This window comes from Pinus tabuliformis, chromosome Q (genome assembly GCF_031772625.1).
Source record: "Pinus tabuliformis cultivar Carrire ecotype Pingquan chromosome Q, CPIR1, whole genome shotgun sequence".
NCBI lineage: Eukaryota > Viridiplantae > Streptophyta > Pinopsida > Pinales > Pinaceae > Pinus > Pinus tabuliformis.
In genome coordinates, this window is record NC_142296.1 from 741,285,591 (window position 1) to 741,306,358 (window position 20,768).

The following is a 20,768-nucleotide window of genomic DNA, read 5'->3' on the forward strand; positions in this document are numbered from 1 at the left end:
GCTTCATAAACTACAGACAAAGCCTGAAGTTAAGCCAGCTAGCCTTCGAACTGCATTTGCTATGCAAGTGCAAAGTAGATCAATGCTGCTTCTGTCAATCTCCGAGTTTGTTTATGAACTGAACAACTGACTTGCAAACATCTCAAGTGCCCTAGAGGTAGCTCAAGTAACCTCATTAGATCAACCCCTACACTTTGTATTTAATGACTATCATTAGCTTAGCCTAAATCCCTGAACTAAGCTGCAAACTGTGACCAAAAACCAAGTTAAAGTCTCATCCCTGGACCATCGCACTGTCTCCTTTTGGTAGACTGGATTCATCGCACCTCTCATGTGCAGTAGGTGGGATGCATCCTTGTTTCCCTGTGTTACAGGTGCGATGATCAAGTAAGATTGTTTCTGCCTCCAGATTTTTGTTATTTCTTCATTGTCTTCAGCTTTATTTAGGAGTTTTGCTGTCTATGATCAGTATACCACTGTTGAAACCCCCTTCCTTTTCATTGTTCAGCCTCCATTGTACAAAGAACTATGGATGTTTTTATGTATTTTTCGCCATTTACAGTTCTCCTTTACAAAATAGTAGCTTAATCGAACTGTCGTATTTTGATTTGAAAGTGTCGCAAATGTCATTTTCAGTCAAAGAAAATAATCCTCCTCTTTTTGATAGTCAATTACACTGTCACTCTTGTATTTAATCTGAATTAATAGTATTTCAAGTGTCCAAAGCAGTTTTCAATTCAAAATCACAAAGTGTTGTTTTGTCTTCCTTTCGTTTTTTGAAAAGAAAATCATTAGTACTGTCGCTTTGAAAGAAGAGATAATTCAGATTTGTATTTAGAATTTTTTTTGTCATTCACACATTAAGAAAGCGAAAAACAAATACATGCATGTGCATTTGCATTTAGACTGCCTGTTGATTTTGATTTAGGACAGTGCATCTAGTGTGTGCTCTCTATTCGCTTCTCTTTCCTTAGTAGCTAGGATTTTCATTGCAAAAAGAAGAGTAAATGAATATTTATCATCTTAGATTGCATACTTAGGAGTTTTATATCTACATCACGCGGTGAACCTTAAAGACAAACTTCTTAAGAAAGATCAACTATAAAATAAATTCAATGAACATAAAAATGCTTTGGGACCTAACGCACAACATCTAGAAGTCTAGGCTAGAGACGTATTCCAGCGTTGTAAAGCCTGGTAACTGTCGCTTTCATCGTAGGTTGGGTGATTCCTCCTCTTTGAGACGACAAGTGCCAGTATGGACTTGTGCTCCCACATACCATCAAGTATATATTGGGAGACCACAATAGGCTATATCCTTTATCCTTAGGAAGCCATGTCTGTCGCCCTATCGATCGCAATGCACTGAACACAACATTCGGGAAGATTGACTGTCGTATCATAAAAGGTATTCTACTGTTTTGCGATTGGTTTGGTAATCCCTCTGTCTAGATTTCTAGAGTAGTCTCTTTCATTCCTTTTCAGACTCCTTAAAGGAAAAGGTCCATCTGAGCACTTGTCACTTCAGGCTCATTAAAAATCGAAGGCGACTAGAGTCATCTTTAGCTTTTTCTCGACTCTTAAAAATTGAAAAAGAAAGTTGTGTTAAAGCGTCTAAAATTTATTTTAATCACGTCATTGTTCCCTCATTGATCTTAGGTTGAGAAAATGGAGTCCACCAATCAAGGATTTCCCCTTGGGGGAAATCATAGTCCTTTCTCCTCTTGGGGAGATGTTGGTGCACCTCATAGGGCCACATTGTCCCTTCCAGGACTGGCAATTGGCCTGCCAGTATGGCTTTTCTCGACCTCTGTTGTTCAAAGAACCGTGATTCCTGAGCAATCAAATCAGCAACTAGATGATACTAGAGTTACCCCCCAACCTTCTACTTCATTTGTTTCTCCCTCTCCTTCTTCCTTTTCGCTTGGTGAAGCTATTAAAACTAAAAACCAAGTAACTGAGAAGAAGAAGAAAGGGAAGGAGAAGAAGAAGAAGGAGCCAACGACAAAAAGGGGCAACCATGCATCGTCTAGCAAAAATCCACACGCTGCACCGTCCAAACCTAAATCTGCATGTGTCATCTGCAAAGGGGACCACTATCATCGAGATTGTCCCTGCATCCCATGGATCTTAAGGGACTGGTCTCCCCACTTGCACAATCCGGTGTCGTCAACCTCTGACAATCATGTTGATAGTACACCATCAACTAGTGAAAATGAAGTCACCGGAAAAAAAGGAAGATCTAAAATTCCTTGTAGACTGTGTGAAGGCAATCATGCCATCCATCATTGTCCCTTCCTAGACAAAGCTAAAAGAGTCTTGGATAATCATCCTGCTTCACCGCTACGGCTTCCTCCTGGATACAAGAAACTCTTGCCAAGTCCATCGCTAGTTGAAAATCCGACTGATACACCCTTGTTGTCGATCGAAGCACCTACCATTGAAGATAAACCCTTTGAGTCCACATCGGACCAAAATCAACAGGTCGAGACGGTAGTCGACCCATCTTGTCTTCAGAGGATTTACCTTTAGATGATACAGTCACCAAAGAGAATGAGAACGACACCATTCAAATTCTTTTTGTAAACATAGATTTTGATGAACATGGGGGCAATCTACCCGTTCCTTTACCGCAGAAAGGAAGTTTGTCAGAGATGTATCCGGCCATTTATTCGGTCCCACCTCCAAGCAACCTATTCATCTCCTTCAATTGGAATCTATTAGGCAGACCCCGTCTACCATCTAATGTACCATTCCAAATCATAGTGCAAACTTACAGAATGGTCATAGTTGGTACCATCCTAGATGAAGGGGCTTCTATGAATATCCTTTCCTCAACTTCTTGGAAAGCACTTGGTTAGCCATCGCTTTTGCCTGAGATGCGAAATCTGATAGGCTTCAACAAAGGAACCAGTCGACCATTAGGGATCCTTCCAAATTTGCTTATAACTTTGAGAAGGAAAAATGTTTATCTGAACGTAATGGTAGTCCAAGGACCTTTAGATTATAATCTACTCCTTGGGCGTGACTACATTTATAGCATGAGAGCTATTGTTTCCTCACTCTTTTGAGTGATGTGTTTTCAGCATGAAGGCAGAGTGTTCCAGCTCGTAGACCAGCTTTCATTCCCCAGTTCACACATATCTAATAGTCAAATGCCATCGCTAACAGGTATTTTTGCCCAAGGAATGTCTCATCAATCTCTAGTCCGTCCACCTGATGAGCGCGAGTGATTCAGTGGTTGTGACTGAAACCTAGGGGGCATGCACCCTGGTTTACTTCGGCAGGAAAACTTCAGGTATAGGGTGGGTTTCTGCGGAGGATGTATGACTAGTCTGACACATCCATCCGTTTAGGAAAATGGGATTAGACTGGAATAAGATACCTCCGTCAGAAGGTATGCCTTTCCTGACAGAACAAATGTTTTGTCTGCAAATTGAAGGGTAACCTGGAAACTCTACCTCGCTATACCTGGGGGCATGCAAACCTTTTTGCATGAAAGTGAAAAGCAACCTTTTATTTTCTTATTTTGTAGGCTCTTAGCCCTTTAAAATCGTAGGATTGGTCGTTCCTAGCTTACATAATGAAAGGATCTAGAGCAAAATTTCGAATGGGGCAAGCTCCCTAAAAAATGAACCTATCAATGAGACATCTTTATTATACGGCTGGCATGAGCAGTTTTACGCGAAGCTCAAGCTCGTTAAAAAATAAACCTAGCAATGAGCATATTTTCCCCTAGAATTTAAGCTCGTTAAAAAATGAACCCACCTCTGGTAAATAACCATTGCAATCACATTATTGTTAGCTTTTGAGCCTTGGTCATGTTCTTACCATCACCTCCACTCTTTTTTAGCCGATCATACGCCTCCATTTGATTGTTTACCCCTTTTGAGGAACAACTGTGATGAGTGATCCTATTAGCCACCATCTTTACACTGCCATGATTGAAAAATTCCAAACATTACCTGGAACCAGCTGCTATCCGAAAACATCACTCGTTCCTCAAAAAACGAGTCTCCTTTAAGCTCTTTTCATCTGACTCGTAAAATATGAAAATATTTCCAAGCAATTGGCCTCTCCAGCTCATTAAAGTGATTGGAAGCGCCATCCCTCCTCTAGAATTTAATCTTTTTGGACCTGAGGGATTATTACACAAAAAGATCGAGCATTTGTCTGTTCGGCTCGTGCATTGTTTTATACTTTTTTAGACTTAAGGGATTATATTACGAAAAAGGAATATTGGAGTTTCCTTCCCATCTCTTTTTAGATTCTCTAAAATTCAAAAGAACTGAGTTATCCTTGTCATTAAACTTGTTAAAAAAATAGTGAAAAACTTGTCCATTCAGACAGGAGCGAGTCTCACTGTTGCTAGGCTCGTTAAAACATAGTGATGGGTTTGCCCGAAGGGAAAATTATCAAACAAGAATATGTTATCCTCCTCAAGCTTGATAAAAATAAAGAGGTACTGGCTAGAAATAACTAGGGAAAATTGGGAAGAAAACTTGAAGAAACTTTATTGGTAGCAGGTCGCTCTTGAACATGACACTTTCACTCCATCACCATGATTGAGTCAGGTTGGGTTATTCCATTCACCGGTCATATCACCATTGGTCCACTGTACCATCCACTTTTGGGGTTAATGCTACCAATCCATTTCAGTGTCGCTGATATGTTCAAGAGAAGTCGTTCAGAGAATTCACCTACCCAGCTTATGTCTCATCCGCTGCAATACCTTCACACTTCATTCTTTCATGACTACCACCCTGAACCTTGTATCATCAGATCGTTTTCACCTCCACAAAACCATTTCTCCATTCCGTGTTGTAGATGTGGGATTCATTAATGCCCTCCTATGACAGGTCACTTCTTGTCGACATTAGCTCATTATCCAAGAAGTCGACCTAGGAACAACCCTTTCAATACTTTGAAGCTTGCATGCCTCAGTGGCAAGTTTCGCACTTCCGGCGATAGGTTTACATTAATGGCCTTCGACCGAAATATTTTGAATGGTGTTCGACATCGACTCATGTATTCACACCACGTGAATTGTACTACAGTACCTTGAGGGTCATCATCATCATTAGTGATTCCTCTCGTGCCTGTTAATAGGTTACATCATTGGCTGGTAATTAGGTGATGTCTTTCCATGTTCGACATCAGAACATCTTTTCACATGGACCGACTTGTACTTCGGGTGAAGATTGAAAGAGTTTTGAAGACCCCAGATCTAGTTTCATCCATCTGGGTTGCGATATATTCAAGAAAATAAAGACATCAAATGTACATCATTGCTGCACAGATAATCATCCAAACCAAAGGATAATGGCTCTACCAGAATCATAGGTCTGCTACACAGACGGTTGTCTGTCCTATGTACATGAAAATGAATTTATAAAGCTGAGCATGGGAATGCTTGCCTCAGCTAGATCATGAAAATATTATGAAGATAATGTATTGTCTTGTATCTTATTACAGGTCACGTTACAGGTAACTGTTATAGACATATTTGGGCACTGCAACCCCAATCACATATGTCCATAAACCAAGGGCTTCTAAGTCCCTAAAAGTGTTGTTTCATACCCTAAAGGAGCAAGGTCAACTGATTACATCATCTCCTAGAAGTTCTCCATGAAAAACTAATCATAACTGGTCAAAGCAGGACCATACAGACTGCCCAGTGATAAGGGTGTGATGCATCTCACCTGCCACATGCAAAAAGTGCAATTCATACTAGAAAGCCCTTCTGTAGGGTGCGATGAGCGAGAGAAGACAAATGGAACAAGTAGTTTGCTAGGTGGAGACCTGAGAATCTTCTAGAAGCTACTCATTTGACACTTACCTCTATACATTCACCCAAGGATGGGTAAGAGATCATGAAATATCCAAGTGGAACCAAGAACTATTAGAGAGATGACTCACCCCCCTACAAACATCTATATATGGATCCCTCATCCCAGAGATCCAAGGGGCTGCAATTTTTTAATTTGCAAGGAAGTGTTGTTGGTTTCTCTTTGAAGACATTGTTGGGTGATCTTGCTTTATAGGAGGTGAAGAGGGCTTTCATGCTGGGAGGATGGCGCTGGGTAGACCAATGGGTTGTAATCCTCTCTTCTACTACTTCTATCAATAAAGCTATTTGCGTTTTCCTCCATATTCTTGTATATCTCTAAATCTTGTATTGATATATGCATTTGTATGGTTAATATACATCTGATCCTATATTGTTTATGGTTATAGATCTCTATGCTTTGATGGTATTATGCTGCTTTGACTCTACAGGTGCTCTTTGAAGTGGGACAAGTAAGGAAGGAGTGGCGAGATTTTGTCAAAGGGGAAGGAAACAAGCAAGGAGCCAAGTGAAAGACTGAGGTTGGTACTCTCTGCTTCTTTCTAATCTATCTCTCGTAAAGGAAAACACAAGTAACTTTAGTTAGTTTGTTTCTAAGATAACTACCCGTCTTAGTGGACTAGCAGCTCTGAATAGACACTAGTTTTCCTGATAACACATAAGATCATAAATATTGGTCATTCATACATATCAATCACATATGAGAATTAAATCTAGATTAGTACAACACTATGACACAAATATGTCTGCTCGTACTTGAATGTCATAACCATAACCATCTGCATAGGCCAACCAAACATAGTATGATACATATAACATCAAGATCTTACATGCAATAACCCTAATCATCTAGGTAACTATCATATAACAACAATAAGTTAATATGTAACATACTCATCAACAACATATAACATAATCATCAATTTATCTAAGATAAAACAACAATAGCAATGCATAGAACCACCTGTTACCATGATTTGTGACTATCTGACACACATGCATATGACTATACTAATGAATTAGAACCTATCATGTATTTAACCATAACATCAAAATACATGTACATAAACCTAATGTAATAACCCCAATGCATATAACAATCCTTAACTTACATACCTGAGTGCCCAACATACACACTTGTATAATGACATGCTCTTGCCTCGAGGTCCAATGCTGGAACTTCACTTTGATGATCTGCATCTTCTGCTTTACCTCGTTCAAAACATTAGCATCATAACATACCAATAACACCATGATGACCTAAATTTCATACCATGACTTCATAAGGAATGTTTGACCTAGTATTCATGCATAACTATAAACAAGTCCATACATGCATAACGACTTCATATAGACATATAACACACGACTACAAAACCATATACACATCCTTCTAGCTAAATTCCAGTCATCAATGCATGACCATATCAACTTCACAAACCATGACCTCATGCATGGCAACAACCATTACTCCATTGTACGCATTTCCACATGCAACCATCAACATGCATAAGAAATGCATAATCAACTACACATACACATCAATAGATATAGTCGAGCATAAGCAATCAATACTTGTAACCAACCTACAAGATTGATACATGTAATCAAAACATTCAAGAATGCACGTGACATACAAGGATGTAGTCAAGCTACATATAATAAACATATAAGCGACATATAACCATATGCAACCAATCATATACTCAAGATGATGCATTCCAGAAAATCAATCATCAAGTTCCTCATGACAACCTTACTACCATCATGACCAACATCAAGAAAATGCAACAAGCACATGGAATGCAATTGTAACGGACAAATATGCAACTGACATGCATGCATGACCTACACACACCGCATATCCAATCTGAGGGGTGAACCATGCTCAGATACCACTCTGTAACACCCTCCTCAAACATCCACCCAAGTAACCATGCCACCTAGGCAAAACATGCGACGAGAGGCTACTATGATTGGATTCAACCTCCTATGTGACCTTAAGGAAGTGGAATCAACGTAAACATCACACACAATCATACAACATCAGCCTTAGAATCCTCAAGAGACATGTCAGCCACTTAGACAACCTGTCGCTATGTCCCACTAATGTTCTAGACATTTTAGACTGCAGTCACTCTCATGTTATAGGAAAGGGAGTGACCAAAAACCCGAAGTTTCTCTTAAAGGCTTTCCTGCTAGTAATCAGACACTAAATTCAATAGTTTTGTGCCAGCGACCCTAAGATTTAAGCCACTTTTTCAGGTCCAGAGCCCAAGTCACTACCCATAATGGAGTGATAGCTTAAAATAAGTAAAAGTACAGGGAAACAATGATGCACACACATTAATTTGAACAACACTTTATCCAGACTCCTACTAGCCATGCCAGGAATTTTCTCAAACATACCATCAGCATATAAACTACAGGTGTAAATACCATAATTAAGTGAAGGGATCTCATACTAATCTCAGAATTGCTATGAACCATTGTTCCCTAATTTCGTTTGTTGCATTATCATCTATTAGGCCATAGATACATTATCCATTCATTTACAATAAAAAACATGTTGAGATCCCTACATAGTTGTTGTCGTAAAACATACATATAACCAGTACAATAGGGAAAAAAATATCATAAGAATATCAGCCATGAAATCCACTTATACATCAGTACATTTACACATGAAAATCATGGGAATGAATTTCTCATTAATGAATGCAACAAACCAACCATAGATGGGAATAATACGTTCCACCTGATCATAGAATGGTTGAGCAAAATCTCACTTCAGTCATTCACCCTTGTGCCATATTCCAAGCATGAGTGTGGTACTCAGAACAAAATAACCAACCATGGCATATCGATGCTCAACCACCTCACCCTCATCAATAAAAAATAGGATTTATAGTAATCCATCTCGGATCACTAGACCAACACAATGAGCACATCATAATAGGCTTTATCCACCTACACCATGGATTCCACCGAATTTATCCACCTACACCATGAGGAATTTCCCTGTCTCCTAGTCTCTTAGGCTTTATCACAATTCAAACTTAGATCACTAGGCCGTAAACCGAGACCCACTCTCCAAGCTTTAACGCATATCCTAAACCTAATATTACTAGGTCCAATAGAGAGAAAACCACCTCTTGGCTTTATGGTATATCCTACTATTCACGGTGAGGATTTCTAGGCCCACCAAGGCAACATAGTCCTAGATTTATTGCAACCCACAGTCTGGCTTAGGGGTCACTAGACCAGTGGTTTTACCGTGATCCATAGTCCGATTCATGGATCACTAGGACATTTACTCTATCATTCAAAGATCCACCCAACTCAGGTACGAATCCATCCAACAATCTAACTCAACCAAAACATGAGAACCCCATCAAACCATGGCTATCCGAAAATTGAAAGGCTAGGATGAAAAACATTGTTACACGTGGAAAAACCCATGCCATGATAGAAAAGAATGACATGCAATGCCATGCATGCCAAATCTAGCAAGGAATATACACATACAAGTCGTTAATTGCAATGAAACCCGCTATATCTGCTTGATCATTCCTTTCCTTGCTTGATCTTTGCTTCCTCTTGCCTTCTTTTCCTTTCTTGCTTCAATGCCAAAATGCTCCAAGGAAAATCTAAATGTCCAAGAGTGAGAGAGAGAGAGAATAATGAGAGAGCTCCAAAACTCAACTGAAAAAGGTTACCAACTGATCCTCAGAAGCCTTTTTATGAATGAGGCCTTTATTTTCTTCATTTTCCATCATTTTCCTTGAATTTCCTCCTCACTTGCAACCCTTGACTTTTCACCTTCCTTTTCTCCTAATTTCCATTATTTTTCATAAATAAATCTTTCAAAAATTCCATTTTTCCTTTCCAAATCCTTTTCCATTTCCTTTCCCAATTTCCTTGGCCATAATAAACCGAATCAACACCCATTAGGATGTCTTTCCCAACATTCAGCTCAGAATACGTGTACCATCATCGTGACCTAAGATATATATATATATATATATATATATATATATATATATATATATATATATATATATATATATATATATATATATATATATATAGTTTACATGGAATTTTCACCGGTGTTGTTACACAAATGGAGTCTTGAGATCAAGACACCTAGTTGGACTTTTGTTATTTAAGTAAAATGTAGTACTAACAGCTTCTACACAAAAGCTATTGGATAGGTTCTTACCTTTTATCATGTTGCATGCACACTCCACTAGAGTTTTGTTATTTATTTCTACAACCCCATTCTATTGTGGAGTGTGGGGTACTGTAAATTGTTGTAGTATTCCATGATCTCTGCAATATTTGATGAAGTTTCCAAGCCTATATTCTCCCCCTTGATCTTAGTGGAGAATTTTGATGACTTTCCCTCTCTTCTTTTCAACCATATTTCTAAATTCTTTAAAATAATCGAAAGCATCACTTTTCCTTCTAAGAAAGTATACCCATGTATATCTTGTGCAGTCATCAATAAATAACAAGAAATAGTAAGCTCCACCTAATGACCTTTTCTGCATAGGTCCACAAATATCAGTATGCACAAGTTCAATTATATATTTCTTTCTCCAATTTAATCTAGAGGGAAATTCATCCCTATGCATTTTTCTAAGTGCACAACCTTCACAATCAATATGTTCCTCTCTTAAAATAGGAATTCCGTCAACCATGACTTATTTCGGCAATAGGAATAAGTCATGAAGGTTGATGTTACTAAACCTTTGATGTCAAAGATTCTCTATTGTCGTGGTCATTGAAGTTAAAGTTTGATGTGGCATGCTTGTAAAATTTAACTTATACAAGCCTCCAACTCATACTCCTAATGTGACTGACTTTTGATGATCCAGCAAATCATTTACATCACATAAGTTTTGAAAAATTCTACCTTTAAACTCTAACCTGTAATCATGGAGATAGAGATAAAATTATTTTAAATACCAGGCACATACATGACATTCTGAATGCACATGATATTACCATTAGGTAATATCACAACAATATCTCCATACCCTTTAATCTGATATGCTCTGTCATCTCCTAGGTAGATGTTCGTACCATTGCTGGTCTCCTTGAAATTTTCATACAAGTGTTTATTACATGTCATATGAGTGGATGCTCCAGAATCCACAAACCAAGTTGCAGCTTCATCGATCTCAACAAAAAGAGCAACATCAAACAAAAATAATTTAAGATCATGATTTTGATATTCACCAACAAAATTCCCTGTATGCCTCTGATTTCAATGTCTCTTTTGATTATTCTTCTTTTTATAACAGTATCTAGCAATATGACTAGTTCTGCCATAGTGAAAACACTTAATTCCTAAATCATTTTTAGTTGATCACATACCTTGAAATGGATTATTTTGGGATGGACCACCACTTTTATGTCCTCCTTCTAGTTTCCCTTTGAAGAAATTTTTCTTTGCCACCAATGCCAGATCTACAGTCTCAGGCTTCAGATTCAAATGCCTCACTTCATTCTGCATCAAAATTCCTGTCAACTCCTCAAAGGTGGGATCTTTCTCCCTCACTGCAAGCCCTGTAATGAGCATTTGCCATTTAAGTTAATTGTGATGAGATCTATGTTGGATACTTTCTCCCCTATATCTCCCAACTTGTCTCTCAATTATTTGTTCCATGAGATGAATGCAACACCGAATTCATTCTCCTCCTTTCTAATGGAGAGAATCTTACTCTTCAAAAGAAACAAACGATTTGTATTTTTTGTTTCATACAAATCCTTTAGTGTCACCCAAATGTCATTAGCAGTTCTGCATTCTCAGATATGAGGGATTATGTTGTCTTTTACATACATCTTCAACAACACCTTCTCTTTATTTTCCATTTTTTCCCAATTTTGAACTGATGCGGCTGTGGCACCTCTGGCTGTAATCAACTTTGCTTCATCTTCATTTATAATTGTCCACCCACTGGAATCCTCAAGCAATTTCTGCAACTTGAATTTCCAGTTAGCGTAATTTGACCCATCGAGCTTATCTCTCTCATTAAGGTATGTCTCTGCAATGTGATTATTCATTGTGATAGAACAATTTCACCAGATCCTCCACCAATCGATCTACAGATCTGCCGCCAAATCCTACAACAACCAGTCTATGGATCAAACTCCAGATCCTCCAACAGTTGATCTACATATCAAACTCCAGATCCTCCAATAACAAATCTGCAGAGCGAATTCCAGATCCTCCAAATGCTCTAGATCTGGGTGCTACAGATCTATCTCTAGACAGATGGCCTTCAAAATAATGCTAGATAGGACCACCAACATAGGTACATCTTGTCTCAGGACGCTTCTAACAGGGAAAAAACACCGACGCCCTTTCACCTTGTTGTTGGTCACGCTGAATTTTTTTTATATAAGTTCTCAACATTAGCACAGGTATAGTATTGACCATCAACACTCATCAACATTATTTCAGTATGTACAACTAGTTCCTATCAACCCATCCTCTCTTTGATGTGGGTGCATTGATCATGTTTACCCAAAAAATCAGCGCTCTACAAGAAAAAAGAAATTGTACTACCATACCTCCCCTTGAGAAATTCCTATTGCAATCCTCTGTTGCCTCCAACAACAGCTTCACCTGCGCTCAATAGAAAAGCAAGCTTACTCACTCTCCAATCTCAACCACCAAGGCTCTCAGCCACAAAGGCTCAACTCACCACAGACCCAAATCTCGGAGCTCCGGTACAATGTTAAAAAATGGAAAGGAAAATTAGAATGAAACTTACACATTGAAACTAGCAGCTCACAGGTACGTAAGCTACACATGGATACTGTCCAAGCAATACTGGTCTATTCCATTGAATACAAAACCATAAATAAATGAATTTACATTCTATTTAGGGAGATAAAAATTGTCTCCTAGAAAATAGGAACTAAGTCTAAACTAAGACACATACACAACCATAAAAAAAACTTTCTCTATTATTTTCAACTCAATGTACTCAAGGAATAAATAAAGCAGTCTTTTTATTTGCAAAACGATAACCTAACTTAAAATCATTGAAGGTTGGTTATATTTTCCAAGTCAAGTTGTATATTTTGTTAAATATTAAAATGTTAGGATTAAGAATTTTTTAAATAAAAATGTTTTAAGAAAATTTATGAAATTAATCAAAAAAATATTTGTGAAAGGCATTAACATGAATATGCAATTATATAAGATACTATAGAGCATGAAATCTTGGTCATTATAGGGAGAAGACTACTTACTGTTAATTTTTAAGTTTATAATTGTTAAATGGTAAGTATTTTTTTGTAATTTCTTATTCCAATTATATATATTTATCATTTCAACTTAAAATGAAAGCATTGAAGTAATATTTCAATTTTTTGTGAAGCTTATGACAAGGATGACTTTAAGTTTGGATGTTAATATTATTGATTTTATTATTTCTATTAAGCAAAATAATCATATCAAGAAGGGTTTTTTCTAGATCAATAATGACTACTTTTTATTCTATCGCAAGGACTGAGACAATAATTGAATAAGTTGTGAATACCATTTGAATGGAGTCAATTTCTCATTAACTAATGCCTTTTTTATGTGGCCATACCAAGAACTAAGAGTTTAGCTCCTCCTTATGCATGGTTTTATCAATGATAAACTTCTAGTGTTCCAAGAAACTTGGAAATATTAAAGAAATTCCATAATAAAGCACAAGTTCTCCTTATTCCTTTATAAATTCATAATACATATTCTTATTGGGAGAATGGAAATTCTATCCTTGTTACATAGCTTTACTAAACAAATAAGGAGATTATTTTTTAGCACATGGCTTGAATTTTAAATCCAACATGTTTATCCCTCAGATGGAAGTAGCTTGGTGACATATAATGGACATGTAAAATCATATTATTTTATGGAAAGCACTATTAACGCAAAGATTGGAAGATGGATCACTCTTGTAAAAACTTAACAATAGCTTTTATGATTCTACCAACATTATTAGTTTTCCCTTCTTAGAGTGTGTCTAAAAGGTATTAATATGGTTAAGTGGTGTGGGTAAAGCACCACTTCTAAAATACAGAGTTCAACATTTAAAACTATATATAGAAATATAGAAATTTCTTAAAGCTTTCTTAGACACATTTAAATTATTGACTGATATATTTCATTAATATATAACATCAGTAAACAAATAATATACAATAAATAAACATCATTAATCATAGATACACACAAGGTTCAACATCTTATAGACATGGTAACTAAAGTGAAAACTTCATTAGCTATTTAAAAAAGATTGTTCACTACATTATCTTATTTTATTCATAACATTTTACACATTTATTACAACTATCCTATTAGCCTCTTCTCAACTACAAATTATTCACGTTTCTAAGTGATGGTTGTGAAACATTATGTCCTTTTATCTCTTCTGTATCTATTGATACCCGCTTTTCCATCATACCCACTTTTTTTTTTATCTTCATTTAAATATAACAAATAACACTTAACTCTTAGTTGAAAATTACTTAATTACTTTTTTTTTTTTTTTTTTATAGATTTCACATTTTTTAAGATAATATGATCTTTTATTAGCTCAATAACTTCCATAAGTTTCCATTGTTTAGATATTACAGTTTAATCCCTATTTTCTGTTTGAATTTAATCTCTTCATTTACATGCCTCCATTAAACATGAATTCTGTAATAAAATCTATTTCAAGCTTCCACCATTTCCTCACGTATAATCCCATTACATATATAAACTTATCCATAAGCTCAAATGTGCTAAGATCAACAAATTTATACACAAATTTCTAAGATCAACAAATTTATACACAAATTTCTTAGTTAGGCACACAATTACTAATATATTCGTGGTTATTCTACATGACTAAAATTCTAAATTTTCTTCATCACCTTGATAGCTGCTCCACATGCATCCTCCAAAGCGATAATATAAAATTGATTTCTACATGCCTTTGCATCCTATTTCCTAATTAATAGGCATCCTAGTGCTTTAGGTGCCTATTGTAATTCTTCTTTGTTGCTGCCTTAATGTTGAATCTAATTCAATAAACTTTCTAATTAAATAAAAGCTATATAAGTTATCGTTGCAAATAGCATATCTGTATGAAACTTAAGGAAATAATTATCCTCACATATTCAATTAAGGTTTCTCTAATAACATTTGGTGTCTTTGGTGTTGCCATCATTTCTTGTTAAAAGAAATCAAAATACATAATAAATCCATCACTACATGTCACAACTCCCCTTTGTGTAACTAAGCAAGTGGCATCTCCCTTTTCTGTTAGTTCAAAAAAAAAATACTTCATCATATGACATCATATTTTTTCAATGTTAACATCCTTCCTCTCCCATAATTGTAGCTAACATTCATATCATTTAGTGCAGGGAGAACACCGACAACAATTTTTAATTCACTGTTGTATTAATAAAAACCACCAACATATAGATCATAAGTAGTAAATCAACATCAATAATGATAGATAACCATGGAATTCAATGTTTCATAAACACATGAACAAAAGAGAAAAAAAAATTAGATATAGAAACAACTATGAAAAATCATCTCTCATTTTATTATAAAATTCTACATAATTTTTAAAATTAGACTCTATGTGGTTTAACCACAAAGATTGACTGGAAAATCTCTACAGAGTTGAACACCCTGTGACCTCTCAATAGAAAAGGAACTTTAACCACATAGACTTAACTAATTAAGCTAAGGCTCTCAACTACAATCCTTCATTTATTCTCACATTATCTTATATTTCTTTTATTTTAGACTTTTCTTTTTTGCAAAGTTGCGTTGTAGAAAATTAGTTCTTATGAGGAACCTTTCATGTTGGTTTAGGAAAACCAATTAAAAGAATAAGAATCTATATAACAATAACATTTTTTTACATTATGTATTTGAACATATTTTAAATTTAATGTTATTAAAATTAGTGATAATGGTTAAATAATAATTAATATAGTTTTGATATTAAGTTTTTTTAATTCAAGATTATATTTATTCATCAAAAGGAAAGTGCATAGATATCAAAATGAAAGTGGTCTCACTCCGACCGGGTTTATTGACCAATTCGATCACCATATTACAAATAAATAGTAGGAGAAGAAGATTAGTAGTCCAAATCTTAATAGGCCAAAAGCACCAAAAAATAAACAAAACGAGAAGGAAACTAGTGACCATACTCAGTCATCAAAAGTAATTGACACTGGATTTCCTGGCCCAATTGTCGGAGGGGGAGGAGGGCGATATGAACTACTAACATGTTGTTCAAAATGAGCCAACAATGATTCCAACTTCTCGACCTTTTATGCTAGCAAATTTTTCCCCTACCAAATCGACACAATCCTTTCTCTAGCATGGTATTAAAAGTAATGTAGTTGGTTAATCATTGTGATAACAAACTCATGCTCTTCAATTTTTGGTTGTATCATAATCTTCTAGATGATTGAGAACAGACTTGAACATGTTGCGAAGGGCAGTAGGACTAATCGAATGACCATCGATTGAATGCCCTGAAAGACCCACACTCCTCGTCCTATTGATTAGGCCTCACATGCCCGCTTCACGTCCACAAGCCACCAACCCTTCCTTGCCACTGCAAGTTGCATGACTACCCCGCCTAAAGCCCACACCCCACTTGCCACCTCGAACTCATGGAGATGCCTTGACCACACCTCCTACAACATGTCCTCCCCACTTGAGACTTGAAGCGGTTCGAGCCCCCCGTGCTACCTCCAACGATTTGTTCAATCCACCCTGACTGGCTTAGATGTTCTTCTTCAGGGGTTGAGATTGGGAGCTCCTCGGGACTTGACGAATGATGAAACCATAGGAGGGCACCCCTAGGATGAGGCCCAGTGTACATCTCAAACCCTTCCACGAAACCGAAAGTGAAAGAAGGCTTGTGGTCAAACCTGAGTTAACTAGCAGGGACCACCCTAGTGAAGTTGACCGCCACCACATGCAAGCCTGAAAGGAGGATACCTCGGCCACAATTGAGTCCCACACCAACCAAACCAATGTCTCTACCTCTCCTCTGATAGGGGAAACACCAAAAAATGGTTTCGCGATCTAACTGACTACACCCTAGAACCCAAAACCCTGAAATCCTAAGAAAATATAAATTAAATCCATAGCCAGTTGCCAAAACACTTGGAGGCCTCCAAGAACTAATGATAATCACCCAATGGAGAAAATAACCAACCAAGCATCTTACCTCACTTGAAACCGACCAAGCCAAAACATCGCTACCACCTTCACTAACCAAATTCCACCTCGAGACCAAGAAGAAGACACCCCAACAAGAAATTGGCACAGAGGGAAAGGATAAGACCGGAGAGAGGACATTAACCAAAAGACTCAATGCGAGCGAAGGACCCAGGCACCATCCCCAACGCCGAAGACACTTAAATGACAATCTATTGAGCACCACTAGAATGGAACCGAAGCCCAACCACCCTACCCTAAAAAAATCCTACAACCCGTAGACAGGGATGATGAAAAGGGTGTCGATAGATGACTTTATAGCTTTTGAAAACCTACCACAGTGGAGGAAGCGGCGACATCAAAATCGCCATCACTCCAAGAATATCTGAGGGTCAAAGAACCTAACCAAAATGCAATAGTTCAGACCAATGTTGAGCACCCACCACTAAACAAGCCGAATATAAATTATACCAATTCAAGCATGCACCATTAAAAACCTTTTCTTGCTAACACGACTTCTAGTGGAGGGCAAATGAAGTTTCGCAGGCCGCAAAAAGATTTTCACCTTATGATTTGTGTAATGGTAGGTAAGATGCGTTGTGGTCCTCCCATCTACCTTTTATAACATTTCATTGCCCATATATCAAGTGTATTTCAGAATTTGACATCCCATTAGGGAATTTGATATTGAACTTTGATATTTATTATTTTCTTAAAAAAATATAAATGTTGTTAAAAAATATGATAAAAAGTTATGATAAAAAAAAAATCTGTTCTTCTTATTACTATGCATGAATAACCACATTATAAATATCTTTTTAACTAAAAAAGACCAAAATTAATATGAAATCCTAATTACCAAACACATTTCCGCTCTCAACTTAAAACTCTATTATGAAATATATCTAAATACGTTATAATTATGGAAAAAACATTCAGTTAAAATAACATTTTTTGGACAATATTTTTATAAACATACATTTTTATAATTATTTAAAATAATTTGAATGTATTTATGAAATATATGTAAATGCACTATAATTAAAAAAAACATTCACTTACCATAACATTTTTTGGACAATATTTTTATAAACTTACTTTTACAATTATTTAAAATAAATTGAATGTAATTTAGGTAGGTGAAAGAAGTATGGTTCTCTTCCACAAAATTCAATTCCAAAACGTGACGTATTATACTCCAAAGTAATGTTGTTTTCCTCCATGAGATTAAATATCAATGGTTATAATCCACATTATTGGAATGTGAAAGATGAGATTCTTCTATATCTGCTTTGGAGAATACATGATTTTTCACATGAGCATTTAAGTAAAATGCAACGTACAGAATGGTGATCAATTCTATTTCTGAAGGAACAGCATAAGGGACAATCAGAAAGCTTTGTATTTTCCAGAAGTGCATGGAGAACTGGTAAACAGGGCTGTAGAATTTAAAAATGGCCTATAAGATATTAAAAGTTTTTGAAAAGGGTTGGGAAAGATCTTTGTGGAAAAAGGAACTTTGAAATTGAACTTCCTCCTTTATTAAATATAATGAAAAGAAATGTCTTTTTCCTCTGGAAAAAAAGTACAGAGTAGTAAATTGTATGAAATATACTTTTACAAGATTCACACTACGTATACAACTCTTCAAATAAGCAACGGCATAATGCATACAGGAGAAACCTCTAATCCCAATACGAAATAAGGATTAATAGAATAGATTAGCCTTCTATCTAGATGCTCAGTATCATGGCATTCCTGGACGCTCTAGCTAACTTGTCATCAATTTTCTTGAATCGTACGGCCGTATGATTACGAAATATTTTCTCAGTAGCCATAGTATTTCGCATTGAAGGGAATATACCTCTGGTCATTACAGATAAAAACCCATGATGTCAAGAAAAAATGGTTTTTTATCATCAAGGGCATCTGATGAGTAGCATCTCACCGGTCCAGTGGCTTCGATCTGTTTTTCTGTTCACCACAAGTCAACAAAGAAAAGGTATAAGAGTCCATTGAAGGGGTGGACTACTTAGTTGTAAGTACGCTTCTCTATGATGTATACACGGATACGAAAGTTTATTGAAATATTTTACATTAACCATATTCTAATGTTAACCGTTCAGGTGAATAGCTTACCGTAAGGAGTGAAGTCCATTTGTGCTCTAGTAACATTCATTGGAACTAGAGCGATTTCTGAGCGGCTCTCTTCTCGCTCTAATTTAGGGTTAGATTGAGGTAAAGAAAACCGCAGAGAGTTTGATCTCACAGAAGAGGGTGATCGTACAGGAATGATGGGAAGATTCTCGCAGTTGCAGATCTCGATCATGTAACCATCAGGATCATGGAAGAAAATTTGGTCCACGTACAATCCTCCATCCTCCACAACACTTTTTTTGTATTTTATGTCCATTTCTTGTAGTCTCTTTTCCACCAAAAACATATCTGGACACTGCAAGGAAAAGACAAGAACAATGATAAGCACAATTATAACATTAAACCACAGAACAGTAATAGTAATCTCTCAAAGATGATGGTGGGACTTTAAAGCTAAACCTGAAAAGAGATGTGGTTATCTCTTGGATTGATCTCAGTTTTCTTAGGCAGATCTTCCAAAGACTTGCACTGCAAGAGATGTATGCCCACACCGTAATTGAATAACCTGGATGATTCACACTAACATGTTATATCCTCACAAGGAATATCTATAACCGTATATTATATCCAAGGAGACTTATTGATTATGTTGAGGTAAATTATATCTTACCAAGCTCCGACAAAATCGAATGAAGATGGCCTTCTCACAAGCTGGAATCCAAGAACATTAATGTAGAATTCCGTGGAAGCCGTGACAGATCTGCAAAGTAGTGAAACGTGATTGAGAGATAACAGAGGTAAAGGTAGGCGACACGGCATCTGTTCCTCTTCCTTCGGCATCCTGTGACACAATTCCAGTGTTCGTGTCGGTGTTATTGCAGAGTTCCAAACTGATTCGATTGGCTCAGTCCTCTTCTGAGAACATTGCGTAGGGATCTATTTATAAAAAGAAGTTTCTGGTAAGTAATCCGATATTACAGCAGTACATGGTTCTTGTGTCGTTCGGTAGTGAAAGTATCACTGTCTTTTATTCAATATCTGGGTTTTAAGTACTAACGCGTAGGTTGGATATTTAATGATAACTAGTTGTTTACCTAAACCAATTTGGTGAATTACTATGCTATTTAATTCTACCCATTTTTGATTTGCGGTACTCAATGGATTGCTCCCTGCATCCAGAATTGTAGTAGGATTTTCATAAAATAATTGTGGCCACACACTAATATGATTTTGATTTGACTAACAGTTCTAAAAGAAAATCTAAAACATTGACAAGCTGTCCTTATGTTAATAACTTAAGCACTTCTCACAAGCGTATAAATATATTTTCAACCAAACTCCTCCAAAATCAAATACACATTCTCTCCTCACAAAATAAAATCCAAAAACATTTCCATAGAACTTAGTAAATACCGTGGAAAACCTGCAGATGAATGAAACATGATTCAAATATAATAATAGTAGAGTAAGGGCACATGGCATTTCATTTTTTTTTCACCGCCATCCTATGAATCAATTATCATGATGCTACTACTGTTTGATAACACTAATTTGAATGTTACCAACTTC

General features: G+C 36.5%; 1 protein-coding gene across 1 annotated transcript; it reads right to left on the minus strand.

Moving 5' to 3' along the window:
- Positions 1 to 18,648: 18,648 nt before the first annotated feature.
- Positions 18,649 to 20,185, minus strand: LOC149221668 (glyoxylase I 4-like). Its single transcript, XM_089383011.1, has 4 exons — positions 19,870 to 20,185; positions 19,659 to 19,764; positions 19,242 to 19,554; positions 18,649 to 19,076 (listed from the first exon to the last, which is right to left on the minus strand). Exons 1-4 carry the CDS (start codon positions 20,037 to 20,039, stop codon positions 18,976 to 18,978), a joined length of 690 nt encoding a protein of 229 aa, XP_089239137.1. The 5' UTR covers positions 20,040 to 20,185; the 3' UTR covers positions 18,649 to 18,975.
- Positions 20,186 to 20,768: the final 583 nt, after the last annotated feature.

Coding starts and splice junctions, on each gene's coding strand:
- LOC149221668 (XM_089383011.1), bottom strand. CDS start 20,039: ATGCCGAAGGAAGAGGAACAGATGCCGTGTCGCCTACCTTTACCTCTG. Junction 19,555..19,658: donor ATAACCACATCTCTTTTCAG/GTTTAGCTTTAA, acceptor TTTTCCTTGCAG/TGTCCAGATATGTTTTTGGT. Junction 19,077..19,241: donor AATGGACTTCACTCCTTACG/GTAAGCTATTCA, acceptor TGTGGTGAACAG/AAAAACAGATCGAAGCCACT.